Source organism: Cygnus olor, chromosome 3 (genome assembly GCF_009769625.2).
Source record: "Cygnus olor isolate bCygOlo1 chromosome 3, bCygOlo1.pri.v2, whole genome shotgun sequence".
Classification (NCBI taxonomy): Eukaryota; Metazoa; Chordata; class Aves; order Anseriformes; family Anatidae; genus Cygnus; species Cygnus olor.
The window spans coordinates 100530324-100545840 of NC_049171.1; the positions used below are offsets into that span (position 1 = coordinate 100530324).

The following is a 15517-nucleotide window of genomic DNA, read 5'->3' on the forward strand; positions in this document are numbered from 1 at the left end:
GAGACATAGAACTACCGAATGAAGTCCAGAGGAGGGCTACAAAGATTATTAGAGGACTGGATTACGAGGATAGGCTGAGAGAACTGGTCCTGGAAAAGAGAGGACTGAGGGGATACCTCATCAATGTGTCTAAATATCTGAGGGGAGGGTGTCAAGAGGATGAAGCCAGTCTCTTTTCAGTTGTGCCCAGTGAGAGGATAAGAGGCAACAGGCACAAACTGAAGCAAAGGAAGTTCCATCTCAATATGAGGGGTCACTTCTTTGCTGTGAGGGTGACAGAGCACTGGAACAGGTTGCCCAGGGAGATTGTGGAGTCTCCTTCTCTGGAGATATTCAAAACCCATCTGGATGCCATCCTGCGCAATGTGCTCTAGGTGGTCCTGCTTGGCAGGGGGGTTGGACTAGATGATCTTCAGAGGTCTCTTCCATCCTCGGCCATTCACCGATTCTGTGATTCCGTGACAAGTTGCAAATACATCTTTTGGAATACGATTAATCTGATAATAAATATTTCTGAAATTCGATCTTCTCAGGATCTTATTGAATGTCAGGCACTGGTAGGTCAAACTCCATTATTGTTTACAAGCATTACCATTTTGCTTTGCTGTTTAAATATGGTTACATCTCAGCTGGAAACAACCTTCATTATAAATCCAGAATAAAGAATCTAGATCAGTTGCAGAACCCCTACTGCAGGGCTTCTGCTCCTGTATAAATGTGAAGTGCGACTGTTTTAAAAAGCAACTACAAACAAACAAACAAAACTGTTCCTTGAAAGCTGCTGCATCATATTTCGACCAGAAAAGTGTACAGAGCAAATCAAAATGTGGTAAACACTCTTATAGTAATTTTGCCTGTAGAGGGCATTACAAGCTAAATGTTTTCTATGACAAGTGTTGAGAGCATCTTGGATCAGATCAGAAGATAGTCCTTAAATTGCTTAAATTAAGAGATTTTCTGTGTTTACAACATCAGTTATGTAGGAGTCAAACAAAATTATTGGGCAGCAACACTGAAAGATCTTTAATCCACAGAGTAACAGCAGACAGATTTTGTAAGAAGAGAGGTTGCCAGATATTTTCAAATATCCCTGAAACGTCTCATGATATGAGATCCTGTGAGCAACTTGTAGTAGATAACTGTTCCATTTTAATGACTTCACCTGAATTCTTTTTATAAGTGCTGTGATCCTCATTGGTGGTTAAACCCAAAGATCATCAGGACTTCAATCATTAGCATAAATGCTTTGAATCCTTAGCACCTGACATGTAGGGCAGTGTATCCAGTATAGGAATAAATAACATTATTATTTGACTCTGTCAAGATCTATGATGATCTAAAGTTGCTCAAATAGCAGTGTGTGTCAAAGTATTAAGTTCCAGGCTTTTTATGCATTAAACAAAGGTATCTACATGGTATAGCAATATTCTGCTAATGAGGTTCTTCCCAGTATCTGCTGCTTCTTAAAGGTATTTGATAAACCTCTTTAGCCATGCAGTATGAAAACAACAGTACTTTTTTTCCTCTTTGCAGGTGGATTGAATCAGTCCAAATCAAAAAATATATGTGTTTTCATGGCTGAGCAGCAAGGATTATACAAGGATTATACATTGGGGTGGTGGTGTGACTCTCTATATTAGAGAGTGTTTTGATGTTGAGGAACTTGAGGCTGGGAATGATAAGGTTGAGTTTCTGTGGGTTAGGATCAGCAGGAAGGCCAACAAGGCAAGCATCCTGGTGGGGGTCTGTTATAGACCGCCAAACCAGGATGAGGAGATGGATGAGGAGTTCTACAGGCAGATGGCAGAAGTTGCAAAATCGTCAGCGCTTGTTCTCGTGGGGGACTTCAACTTCCCAGACATATCCTGGAAGCACAACACAGCCCAGAGAAAGCAGTCTAGGAAGTTTCTGGAGAGCATGGAATATAGCTTCCTGATGCAGCTGGTTAGAGAGCCTAGCAGGGGAGGTGCCCCGCTAGACCTTCTGTTCACAAACGGTGACGGACTGGTGGGGGATGTGGTGGTCGAGAGCTGTCTTGGGCAGAGTGACCACGAAATGGTTCAGTTCTCTATTCTTGGCGAAGTCAGGAAGGGGACCAGTAAAACCGCTGTATTAGACTTCTGGAGGGCTGACTTTAAGCTGTTCAGGACACTGGTTGGCAGAGTCCCTTGGGAGGTGGTTCTGAAGGGCAGAGGAGTCCAGGAAGGCTGGGCACTCTTCAAGAAGGAAATCTTAATGGCTCAGGAGCGGTCTGTCCCCACGTGCCCAAAGACGAGCCGGCGCGGAAGAAGACCGGCCTGGCTGAACAGAGAGTTGTGGCTTGAGCTTAGGAGAAAAAAGAGGGTTTATAATCTTTGGAAAAGAGGGCGGGCCACTCAGGAGGACTATAAGGCTGTTGCGAGGCTGTGCAGGGACAAAATTAGAAGGGCCAAAGCTCATCTGGAGCTAAATCTGGCTACTGCTGTAAAAGATAACAAAAAAATGTTTTTACAAATACATAAACACAAAAAGGAGGACTAAGGAGAATCTCTATCCTTTACTGGATGTGGGGGGAAACTTAGTTACAAAAGATGAGGAAAAGGCTGAGGTGCTTAATGCCTTCTTTGCCTCAGTCTTTAGCAGCAAAACTGGTTGTTCTCTGGATACCCAGTACCCTGAGCTGGTGGAAGGGGATGGGGAGCAGGATGTGGCCCTCACTATCCACGAGGAAATGGTTGGCGACCTGCTACAGCGCTTGGATGTACGCAAGTCGATGGGGCCGGATGGGATCCACCTAAGGGTACTGAGAGAACTGGCGGAGGAGCTGGCCAAGCTGCTTTCCGTCGTTTATCAGCAGTCCTGGCTATCAGGGGAGGTCCCAGTCAACTGGCAGCTAGCAAACGTGACGCCCATCTACAAGAAGGGCCGGAGGGTAGACCTGGGGAACTATAGGCCTGTTAGTTTGACCTCAGTGCCAGGGAAGCTCATGGAGCAGATTATCTTGAGTGTCATCACGTGGCACTTGCAGGGCAACCAGGCGATCAGGCCCAGTCAGCATGGGTTTATGAAAGGTAGGTCCTGCTTGATGAACCTGATCTCCTTCTATGACAAAATGACACGCTTAGTGGATGTCGGAAAGGCTGTGGATGTGGTCTACCTTGACTTCAGTAAGGCTTTTGACACTGTTTCCCACAACATTCTCCTCAAGAAACTGGCTGCTCGTGGCTTGGACTGGCGTACTCTTCATTGGGTTAAAAACTGGCTGGATGGCCGGGCCCAAAGAGTTGTGGTGAATGGAGTCAAATCCAGTTGGAGGCCGGTCACTAGTGGAGTCCCCCAGGGCTCAGTACTGGGGCCAGTCCTCTTTAATATCTTTATCGATGATCTGGATGAGGGGATCGAGTGCACCCTCAGTAAGTTTGCAGATGACACCAAGTTAGGTGCGTGTGTCGATCTGCTCGAGGGTAGGAAGGCTCTGCAGGAGGATCTGGATAGGCTGGACCGATGGGCTGAGGCCAACTGTATGAAGTTCAACAAGGCCAAGTGCCAGGTCCTGCACCTGGGGCGCAACAACCCCAAGCAGCGCTACAGGCTGGGAGATGAGTGGTTGGAAAGCTGCCTGGCAGAGAAGGACCTGGGAGTACTGGTTGATAGTCGGCTGAATATGAGCCAGCAGTGTGCTCAGGTGGCCAAGAAGGCCAACAGCATCCTGGCTTGTATAAGAAGCAGTGTGGCCAGCAGGTCTAGGGAAGTGATTGTCCCCCTGTACTCGGCTCTGCTGAGGCCACACCTCGAGTACTGTGTTCAGTTTTGGGCCCCTCGCTACAAGAAGGACATCGAGGTGCTCGAGAGAGTCCAGAGAAGGGCGACGAAGCTGGTGAGGGTTCTGGAGAACAAGTCTTACGAGGAGCGGCTGAGGGAGCTAGGATTGTTCAGCCTGGAGAAGAGGAGGCTCAGGGGCGACCTTATCGCTCTCTATAGGTACCTTGAAGGAGGCTGTAGCGAGGTGGGGGTTGGTCTATTCTCCCACGTGCCTGGTGACAGGACGAGGGGGAATGGGCTAAAGTTGCACCGGGGGATGTTTAGGTTGGATATTGGGAAGAACTTCTTTACTGAAAGGGTTGTTAGGCATTGGAATGGGCTGCCCAGGGAAGTGGTTGAGTCACCATCCCTGGAGGTCTTTAAGAGACGTTTAGATGTTGAACATAGTGATATGGTTTAGTAGAGGACTTGTTAGTGTTAGGTCAGAGGTTGGACTAGGTGATCTTGGAGGTCTCTTCCAAACTAGACGATTCTGTGTCTGTGTCTGTTCTGTATTTACAGCTGCCCACTGAAGATATATTTTGTTATTGTAGGAATCAGCAACGAGGATGTTTTGGTATATGTATTAATATATATGTATAGTATTAGCATATAATATATATGTATTAGTATTCACATTTTTTCAAACACAATTAACTAGATTACATTTAATGAGACAATTAGAGTAATTGTTCTTTTTATTTTTTCTGAGGACTTATAAGCAACTTCTTATATTTATCTCTTTCTTTGGTATTGCAGTGATTCTTTTGATTTTTAGATACTGGTGTGAGTAGTCTGCTAAGTGTCATATCCCACCACATTTTGAAAGAGATACATATCTTTCAGACTCATCAAGATCCATGAGTTCATTTCAAATTTTCAGTGTTTCTTTTCCTGTGTCTCTATCTATAGCTATCCCATGTTATTAAGACATTGAAATGTAAGAATAGACTGCAATGTCGCTTATAAACCAGAAAGACCTTCTCTGAAGTACACATCATTCAGTAACAATTTTCTTAATAAAGAAAGCCTGCAGGAAATAAAATATTAAAAATATATTATTAAAAATATTTCAAAAATTAATTTTATAATTCAAAGTGATATGGTAAACTACATCAATAAGAAAGATAATCAGGAGTAAAGTAAAATCACTTACACAATCACTTATTGACAGACAGACTGGTTACATAATGATTTCATCAAAATCCTTATTGTGATGGTCTCTATATTATTGTAGTGATTAAAAATATCAAAATTTTAGCTTTAACTGGTTTAGACAAAAACTGTAAGTTTACAACATGCAAACATTTTAATTTAAACAAGAGAGCAAAACAAAATTTTCTTCACAAGTCACTTTCACTTGCTTGCCACAACAGATTACCAAATAGAAGTGCTAGTCTATCCCAGGGCTAAATTTTGCCTTTTATTTCTACATGCTGTAGAGATAATTCACTTGTACATTATTTTGTCAATTGTCATGATGTCTGATTCCTCTACATAAAAAAACACTACTGGTGTTCCTGCGCTATATTATTCTGAGCATCTTTTTTAAATGTAGTCCAACATTTTGAGGAGAGGAGAGGAGAGGAGAGGAGAGGAGAGGAGAGGAGAGGAGAGGAGAGGAGAGGAGAGGAGAGGAGAGGAGAGGAGAGGAGAGGAGAGGAGAGGAGAGGAGAGGAGAGGAGAGGAGAGGAGGGGGAGGTGAGACGAGGGGAGGCGAGGAGGGGGAGGGGAGGGGAGGTGAGGGGAGGCGAGGGGAGGCGAGGAGAGGGGAAGCGAGGCGAGGCGAGGTGAGCTGAGGTGAGGGGAGCTGTGGCGATGGCAGGGCGGATGCTTATTTATCTAATAAAATGAACAGACCTATTTGTATGTAAGAAGGTTTCCGGGAAGTAGGTAGTAGCTTAGAAACTGAAAAAAGGGGTGGTGGGGGTGTTGTTGTTTTCTTTTGTTTTGTTTTGTTTTTGCTTGTTTGTTTGTTTGTTTGTTAACTTGTTAAGTGGAGGAAAAAGTATATTATATATCTATGTCTTTTGATTGCTATAGATATATAGATATAGATACAGATTAGATAATAGATACAGATAGTCAAACAATTAAAATAAATTAGAAGTGTTAGTTTTAACCTTCACTTGTGCTGCAGGCTCTTAGCTATAGAGCACTATTGCAGTGCTGGCCTATATGGTAGGCTTTGCTTTGTCCTCAGGTCAGAGATACTGAAAGGAAGAGAAAGAAAGATTAATCTGATAAAGTCATTGCCATTTCTAATCGGACTGATGGGAAATTGTGGTATGGAGCTCAAGAGGCAGCACAGAGTGAATTACTGTGAAGGGATGAACTACCTTAAAGCTGAAGCAATCAAATAGATAGCTCTCGCATCTAAAAATTACTGTGGAATCTTTATTCATCAACAGTTTTGCACAAGTGTATCATGTTCAATCCCTTCCACAAACAACTAAAGCACTCTAGCTACATTTGATCAGATTAAATCTTAATGGGGAGACTTAGCCACTGAGGTGGTTGCTTCTCACTTTCCAGAATTAATTTCTCATTTCCATGCAGAAGAATAAACTTTTCAAAGGTTGACAACAACACACTCCAGAAAGTAGCAATACTACAGCTCAATGTCTGTAGTCATAATTTACTGTAGAGGAACTGAAAGTATTTTTGTGTATGATAGCCCTAAAATTTTTCCACAGACGCAAACAGCTGAAACCCCATGGAAGTGAAATTTTTGACTCCTAGTTCAGAAAGTGTATATATGTGTTTATACAAACCATCATCACATGGACTTTTCTGCACATTTGGAGAGAGCAAGAGAATCGAAAAAAATAAAAATAAAAATTCAGTAATGAAAAGCCTAACACTGATTATCTGATTCAAATACTATAATCAAATGCTATTTGATCTAATAATATTTGATTCAAATACATCCAAATGATATGAGGAGAAAGCATGGTATCCTAGAAAACTCAGCAGAAAACTTCTGTAAAAATTCATTCGCATAATTTGAAGAATTAGGTTATGATTTGGTCCCAGAAAATACTGAAGTTTTTTGAGTCTTTTCAATTAATGAGCTCTGAAGATATTCACCATTTTGCAGTTGAATTGCATGCTAGCAAACACAGCAGTCAAATATCAGTTTTGTGTGCTCAGATGTGTTCTTCTTTGTTAAGCATCACATGATCATGTTCCCATGTATAAGACAGACACGGGACCAAGAGTAAACACATAGATATTGGCAAAAAAAAAAAATTAAGAGGATATAGAAAAATTGATTAAATACTAAGGTATATATGAAGCTGTTAGAATTTTAATTTTTCAACAGTGAAGTTATATCACACACAGAGGAGCTAAAAGACTTTAAAATAGTATCATCCATGTAAATAGCCTACCTAAGTTTATTGATCATATGAAGAGATGGATCAGTATCCAAAAAGCATGTATACTAACATAGAGAATGATGAACAACAATGATGAAACATATGCAAATTTGTGAAACAAACTTGCGAGGGAAAAGATAGATTTTTTTTCAGTGTTAACTTCACTTACAAATCTGTAATAAATACTACATGTTTCTGAGTCTTTTACCTTGTATCCTATAGCATTTACATTTAAATAAAAGATAGCATTTTCAGAAGTCATTTCTAAGAGCCTCTCCATTTTCTTAGGATAATACTGACTTTTTTTCCAGAACAACAACAACAATCTTTGATTAATGTGGAAAGCTGTATTGCTTAAGGATCAAGCAAAACCAATTAACAGTACTTCAGACATAGTATACATCACTTTACAGAAAGAATAATTTATGGGACATTCAGTCAACATACTGCTATGCATTTCTTGAAAAGCATTTATTGATTACTTATCAAGTGTCTTACGTTGTATAGTTTACAGAATGATTACACTATTTGTCCACATCTGGAATAAGTTTTTCCAAACTTCTCAAAGAGAACAATTGATGGTAACACTGTTTGAAAGTCCTAAAGAAATAAAAGAGAAACAAACAAACAAACAAAAAAGTGTTTAGCTTTCATGACTTTACATTTCATTTTTTATAGTACTTTAAAGCACTAAATATTGTCTTCTGGTTAAATTTAATTTTATAAATTAGAATGTAAATTATGAAAAATAATGAACATATGAAATGCACATATATGCATAGAAATTTGGAGAAGAAAATAATCAAATAATAAATAATAATCAAATAAACAATAATCAAATAAACAATAATCAAATAATCAAATAATCAAATAATTTAATTGCAAGCAAATATATTTGTCAAATGTATTTCTAAGTACCTATAAACACTGCAAAGACTTCCTGCCCCACAAACCAGATTCTATAGTCTTTTTTGACTCATAGTATACAAAATTCTGTTCTCCTCTGTGAGAAACAGGTAAGTTAAAGATAGCAAGTTACTCTCACAATATTTTAACTTTTCTATCTTGGTTAAACTTAAAATGAGGATATAAAAATAAAATGAGAAAGGGTTAAAAAAAAATATATATATATATATATACTACACAATTGTGTGGCATCAAATTGACCATTAAATTGACCATGGAGTTATGGTAGAAAGAATACAGGCAGGATGAGTTCCAAACACTTTTTTTTTTTTTTTCCCGAGGAAAAGTTCTTGGCTCTTATATTGATTTTTTTTTTAAATGCAAATGCTTACAAATCTGAATTGAGTAAGAGAAATATAAGCGAACTTGTGCATTAGAGTCCAATGAAAATACAAATGACAAACAAGAAAGTCAAATAAGCTAATTATTCTAAACATTATTTTCATTTAGCTATTTACTAATAAATTATTGTTTCAATTGTAGCGAACTATTAGCAAGACTTCTGTGAAAGGGTTTCATGGAAACGCAGTGAGTCATTTTATAATGGCTGGTGCCATGACTGGATGAAAGCTAAAATTAGTACTTTCTCAACACATTTCACAATTTGAAATGTTTGGTTCTCTCTCAAAACCAGAATGAAAACTTTTTTCTTTTTTTTTTTCCTTTCCGAAAGATGACATAAAGCGGAATTATCATTTCCTGGATACTTTAGACTGCCTAGTTCACAGCCTCCTGTCCAGCTGAACCTCCATAAGCAAGCAGCTATTACTTCTTGTAAGCTCCATGCAAACTCAGGCTCACCTAAGTTTCATCTACACTGCATATTGCCAAACTGTGACCATATTACTTCTTAAATCTCAACCTTAAAGTTGTTTGGCGTAATTCCTTCAACACTCTATTGCATAATTATTAAAATAGCAAGGTAGACATTCACATTCAAACTGAAATATTCCCTGTGTGGTATGAAAGTGAGTCCTGCCCATTCTTAACTCTTTAGAAGATTTAATTTCTAATGTATCTCTAATGACTTGTACCTCACATTTTCTTATCCAACAGAAACAACCTATTTGCATATTTTTATATTATACCTTAAGAATGGCACAGAATTTTAATTTTCATTGTGTGTTTGGCATCACAAGCACCTTCTTAATGCAGGAAAAAAAAATCCATATAATTATTATAACAAGTGTTGTTATAACTTCAGCATAACTGTAAATAGTTGCCTTCTAAAGTGAAGCTAGTTACATTTAATTTAGTAAATTCACTGGGCTAATATTTGTTATTGGAATGGGGAAATAAAACAAACAAACAAACAAAAACTCATAAAGGAAGCTTTAGTTGGAGAGAAAGCAAACAGATAATACAGCTATAATTTAGGATCAAACAACAATTCAGAAAAGAATATACTATTCTTTATTTTGAAAATAGGAAATATGTTTCTTATCTACATGCAGGACAGTGAGGTACAGTTTAACAATTTGGATAAAAATAAGTAGACAACTTAGGGTGAGATGGGGAAACCAGTATACACCCCCAACATCAGGATAAAATCAGGAATGGTGAGTCTGAGCATTGAAGAACTCTACATTTGCTGGAGCAGACGGGTTTTGCTATTAGGATGCCTGGCCAAACAAAAACAATTGGCTGCCAAAATTAGCTCCTTGGGACGATTTAGGAGCCTTTGAAGTGAACAGTTTTTTGAGCTGGAACTAAGCCCAGGTCCAGCTTCAAACTCAAAACAAGATGACAAAGAGGAAATTTTCTGTGCCACACTCCCCCTCAGTGTAAGATTACTTTGGGTTGGCAGCTGTACTGTTTATCTTGTTGTTTAAAGCTATTTCACTAGATACTCACAACTGAGCATTTAAACAACTGGCTCTGATTATGACGACAACAGTTATGCTTGAGCAAATTTAGGAAACATCACACAGTCTGATGGATAATGAAATTATTGCTGGCTTTACAGTTTGACTAATTAAAGAAGTTTATAATGAATATGAGATGAGTGTTGCACAAAACGCGCATAAAATACAAATATATTTTAGGAAAACATATCCAGTCATTTTTGTATTTAAAGATACAGATTTTATTCAGTTTTGAGTGGTGTAAGAAATTAAAGCCTGAAAATACCACTTAGCCTTGCAAGATCTTTCTCATAGCACTGAAGACAGTCTATCCGATTGTATCATTGTAGCAGCAAAAAAGGGAAAAAAATTGGAAGTCAGAATCTCATGTCTGTAAAATTTGATAATGAAATGTAGGTTCAGATCCTCCAGTGATACACTGCAATGCACTGCTTTTTGATTCTGGTACACTGATATATCGAGCCCTGGCAGGATCACCTTGAGTTTAAGCTGATTGCTACAGGGTATAGAATTTACAAAGTAATACAGATAATTCTTTTGAAGCTGCAAGAACAAAAGTTGTGAATGTAGAAAACCAGGCTCCTTCAACATTATTTTCATCCTGTCAGTCCCTCATTGTTGGTAGCTGGAATGAATTAGATTACAAATACGAATTCCCATATATTGGTGAAATAGAGTTTCTCAATCTCAAGATCATAGGAGCAGGGAGCTGAGTCTTATTGATTTTTTTCCACAATGCATTCTTATATTGTGCCATATAATTCTCAGCATCAGAGACCTGTAATTCTCAGAGCCCGAGACCTACTTTTAAATTCCCAAAACAAGTTAATGCAACACTTCCTTTTTAAACTTGTCAAGCTTTGACTCTTTTTACTCTACCAAATTGTACGTGACTCAATCTAACTGACAGAGCTTAACAAGATCTATGGACCCTTTACATATATTTGACTACTTGACTGTCATGTATGCTCATCAGTTCCAAACAATGGAGTCAAAAATGTGACATAAAACCACCAAAGATTTGTCTCAATTTGTACACTCTGATGTCATAGATTAGACATTCCAAATGCTTATACAGTATCTCTGAAATGTTATTACTAAAGCAAATTCTAAAGAAATTTTGCATCTGATTATGTGGACATATATAAATACAAAGACACATACAAACAAAAACAACGGGCAAACCAACCAAGGGTTGCAGAGCTATACATGCATGTATGAGTATCAGCTTGAAGGCCTTTAAAAATGAATTGCCTCATATTTCTATTGATGAATTTGCACTAAAAATGTTTCTTTCCAAACAGTCTTGAGTGTATAGTGCAATTTCTTATAATATAAAAATTCATTTTGGAATGAGTTAGGAAGTACATCTTAGAAACGTAATGAAGTGGAAAGTCAACTACTTCAGTCCAAAGTAGGAAGAGGCAAACGGCAGCAGCATATCCACTCAAATATGTTAAGGCCAGAAAATATCATTACACTCATTTATTCTTAGCTCCTCTATACACACTTCTGATATCTTTCTACAGCAAATCTATCGAGTCCATAATAATTACAAAGCTGATAAGCACATGACAAACTTGGAACAATAGCTTACAATAAACTTCTAGTTTCTGCCTTATAATTTTGCATAGTTTTTCTCTGTAATGACAAACATTCATTTTGTTGAGTACTTTGTCCAGTTTTGGGCCCCTCACTATAAGGATATTGAGTTGCTTGAGCATATTCAGAGAGGAGCAACAAAGCTTGTGAAGGGACTGGAAAACAAGAGTTATGAGGAGCAGCTGAGGGAATTTGGGTTGTTTAGTCTGGAGAAGAGGAGGCTATGAGAACAGGAAAGCTCTGCAGAGGGATCTGGACAGGCTAGATCGATGGGCCATGTCCAGTTACATGGCATTCAACAAGGCTAAATGCCGGATGCTGCACTTGGGTGATAACAACCCCATGCAGTGGTATAAGCTTGGGGAAGAGTAGCTGGAAAGTTGCCTGGCAGAAAATGACCTGGGGGTGCTGGCCAACAGCCAGCTGAGCCAGCAGTGTGTCCAGGTGGCCAAGAAGGCCAACGGCATCCTGATCTGCACCAGAAATAGTGTGGCCAGCAGGACTATGGAAGTGATTGTCCCCTTGTACTTTGCACTGGTAAGACTACACCTTGAGTATTGTATTCAGTTTTGCACCCCTTGCTGCAAGAAAGATAATGAGCTGCTGGAATATGTTCAGAGAAGAGCAATGAAGCTACTGAAGGGACTAAAAAACAAGACATATGAGGAGCAGCTGAGGCAACCAGGATTTTTTAACCTGGAGAAAAGAAGGCTGAGGGGAGACCTTATTGCTCTCTACAGCTACCTGAAAGGAGGTTGCAGTGAGGAGGTTGTCAGTCTCTTTTCTCAAGTGACAAGTGATAGGATGTGAAACAACAGCCTCAAGTTGTGCCAGAGGAGTTTTAGATTGAGTATCAGGAATAACTTCTTCACAGAAAAGCTTCTTAGATTAAAACAGGCTGCCTAGGGAGGTGGTGGAGTTGCTATCAGTGGAGGTATTTAAGAGAGATACTGATGTAGTGTTTAGGGACATGGTTTAGTGGTGGAGTTGGTAGTGTTAGGTGATGGCTGAACCTGATGATCCTAAGGGTCTTTTCCAGCCTAAATGAGTCTCTAATTCTATGATGAAAGACATGGACGCAGCACTAAGGGACACGGTTTATTGATTGGACTTGGTAGGTCAGGTTCATAGTTGGAGCAGATGATCTTGAAGGTCTTTCCAACCTAGATGATTCTATGATTGTATACATAGAGATCTGGTTACACAAATTAAAGTTGTTGCATATGGTTGTATGAATGCAGATTTCCTTCATAGGTTAGGAAAAGTAGCATGAAAAACTGCTTCAAAGATAAGTTGTATAACCTCTCTAAAGGAAAGTATTATCCCTATAGTGTTGGTTCAGAGCACTAAGTTCTTTTCTGAGCCAGTCTAATAATATAGAAGATGTGGTATGATTGCATGATGTCAAACATGATGACATGTGCTATGCAAGGTTAAAACAATCCATGCAAAGTTTGGATCTCAGAACTTTTTTTGAGTGCTGGGGTATCTGTTGCTCCTGTAGAGACCTAAAACTGTAGGTAATTTCTGTTAGGAATCAATGGCAGAAGGAATAACTGAAAAGTGGGCACAGCTGTTAGAATCATAGTTCTATCTTCATGCTACTGAATAGTAAAAACAGGGAACAAAACTCACTTTTCCCTAACTTGAAATCAATATCTACAGATAAATAACAAGATTTTAGAAAAGGCAATGAGAAATTCTGAAAAAAAAAACCATGCTGTAGCAATGTCCTTAGTTTATGGAAGGCACTCTGTGCCATCTTGCTTTTTCCATAATGCTAGGACAAAGCTCATGTGCATACCTGATTTGAAATTCAGGCAGCACTGCCATTGTACAGCCATGGTCTACAGACCTCTCTGTTTAAAACTAAGTGGCCATATTTAAGTATTGCCTATGATCCTAATGCTTGTCATAGTAAAATTAGAGTTTTAAATTGAACTGTCATTGTAAACCTCTTGACCTATTAATAGGCACAGAGGTCTATAACAAGGAAGCAAACTAGAAATGGCAAGTTGTTACTCAAGTGAAACGTTGATCCAGCTAACTTTTATTCTTAGCAAATTTATCAATACTGGTTAACAATACTTCCAACTATTCGAGGGCCTTCTGACATGACAAAATGAGTGTAACAACCCATTCTGTCAATATAACACAAATGTCATTTCAAGTGCTCAAAACCCACTAAGCTACCCTAAAAAAGATTGATTTATCTGCTCCAGTGTTTCTTTGGGGCAAACTTTTCTTACAACTGAAACCAATTAGTGGGCCTGGCACTTGTAGTGCAGAATGTAGGTCAGCATCAAGTAATAAAAAAGTATTGACTTTTCTCTGTCTGTAAGCAGCATGAAAGGGGTGCCATGGCCTTGTCGTATATGAAAAGAGCTCCATTAATTTCACTTATTTCAACCAGGGCTGTCAAATACTAATGCTTCTATTGCACTTTCCACAAAAGTACATTGACACCAATCCTGGCCCCAGTGAAACAAGTTTACAATATTTCAGTCAGTGAAAGGGGTACTATAATTTTTAATTCCCTGTTGTACATTAAGACTCTTTAAGCAGCATTGCTCATAAGACCTATTGAGAGATATGATCTGGGACATTAATAATGGCTTCTTCCCCATGGGCAACAAAACCTATTTCTTGTGCATAGCTTCAATAGCTTATTAGACATAAACTTCAGGATATAGTTTTTTGGCATAGATCTGTTTTTCAGTTTTTTTTTTGTTTGTGTTTGTTTGTTTGTTTGTTTTTGATGTTGTTGTTGTGGCTAGTGGGCACAGATTGCCAGTTCTGCTTTCCAACATGGACAAATGTCCAAAAATGAGGAATAGGTCTTCTGTGGCTTAAGGCTATAAAATTGAAAAGCTAATGTGTTAACCAATTAGGTCAACTAGCCCCATAAAAAAAAAGAGATAATAACAAAAGCCTGGATCATGCCTTAGGGACTGGATCTCATTGTGTCAGTGCAGAGGTATTGACTTGCAGGGAAAAGCATGCCTAATCGGAGATCCCTGCACTACAGTAGACAAGTGACCACTGCTGTGATGAAGGGGGTAAAATTATGCCCTTCCCTACTTCAGCTTGTCAACACAGTACAGACGGGAAAAGCAAAGGAGCCATCACCTCCCTGCTTGGACTGTCTACTACAGTAACCTATTCTAAACCCTCTACACTGTGTTCTTTTGGGTAAGTGCAATGAAAAAAAAACCAACACAGTGTTTCCATGAAAACTTGGAAAACATGATCTCCATATTATAGATCAACACAATAACAGTCAAACTGACCTAAGATGTTATGAAACTGTTTCCCTCCATTCTCGGCAATTTCCCTCCTAAACTGTTTTTTTGTTGCTGTTGTTGTTTTCCCTCAATTGAAGTTTATGATTGTTCTTGACAAGCTTGAGGGCTCTGAGTGTGATGTCTAACTCCTTCCCTAATTACCTCCTGTGAATGCAAACAACATCAACAACAATAAAACTCTTTGATTTAAAAAGACTGGGTGACTACGGTAGAAGGCAATTTTATACTTGCTTTAATGACTTTGTAAGAGCAAATCTTACCCTTTGAATCAACTTGCCATTAGATCTTAAAATAAAATGATATTGCATAGACATCATAAAAGGAAACTTTATAACTTTCTGTGTTACACTTACATCAGACAAGTTTTTTTTCTACTTGTTAGTTTTAATCTTTTATTGACATTATTATAATGTGTTGTAAAAACAAATCAGAAAATTATGTTCACAGCAGGAAATCTAACGACACCATTTTAATATCCTATCCTCCAAACAGAGGCAGAAAACATTAATTGCTATTTAATTTATATAAGAAACATTTAATTATTATTATACTTAAATTTTCATGGAGCTTTACAATTACTACTGGCTTTTACACTTTTAATCTTTTGGAATTATAAATA

General features: G+C 38.5%; 1 protein-coding gene across 3 annotated transcripts in view; it reads right to left on the reverse strand.

Annotated features, from left to right (window-relative positions):
* Window positions 1-4519: 4519 nt before the first annotated feature.
* The window catches only part of SPATA17 (spermatogenesis associated 17), a 100320-nt gene continuing 89322 nt past the window's right edge, over window positions 4520-15517 (reverse strand). The window contains exons 10-11 of one of the 3 annotated variants that reach the window (XM_040551402.1): window positions 7659-7760; window positions 4520-4810 (exon numbers count right to left, since the gene is read on the reverse strand). In XM_040551402.1, the coding sequence (XP_040407336.1) occupies window positions 7680-7760 (81 nt within the window). In that variant the 3' untranslated portion in view covers window positions 4520-4810; window positions 7659-7679. Of the gene's footprint in view, window positions 4811-6159; window positions 7761-15517 lie in introns of those variants that run through there. The other 2 variants (XM_040551403.1, XM_040551401.1) reach the window with 2 other exon arrangements.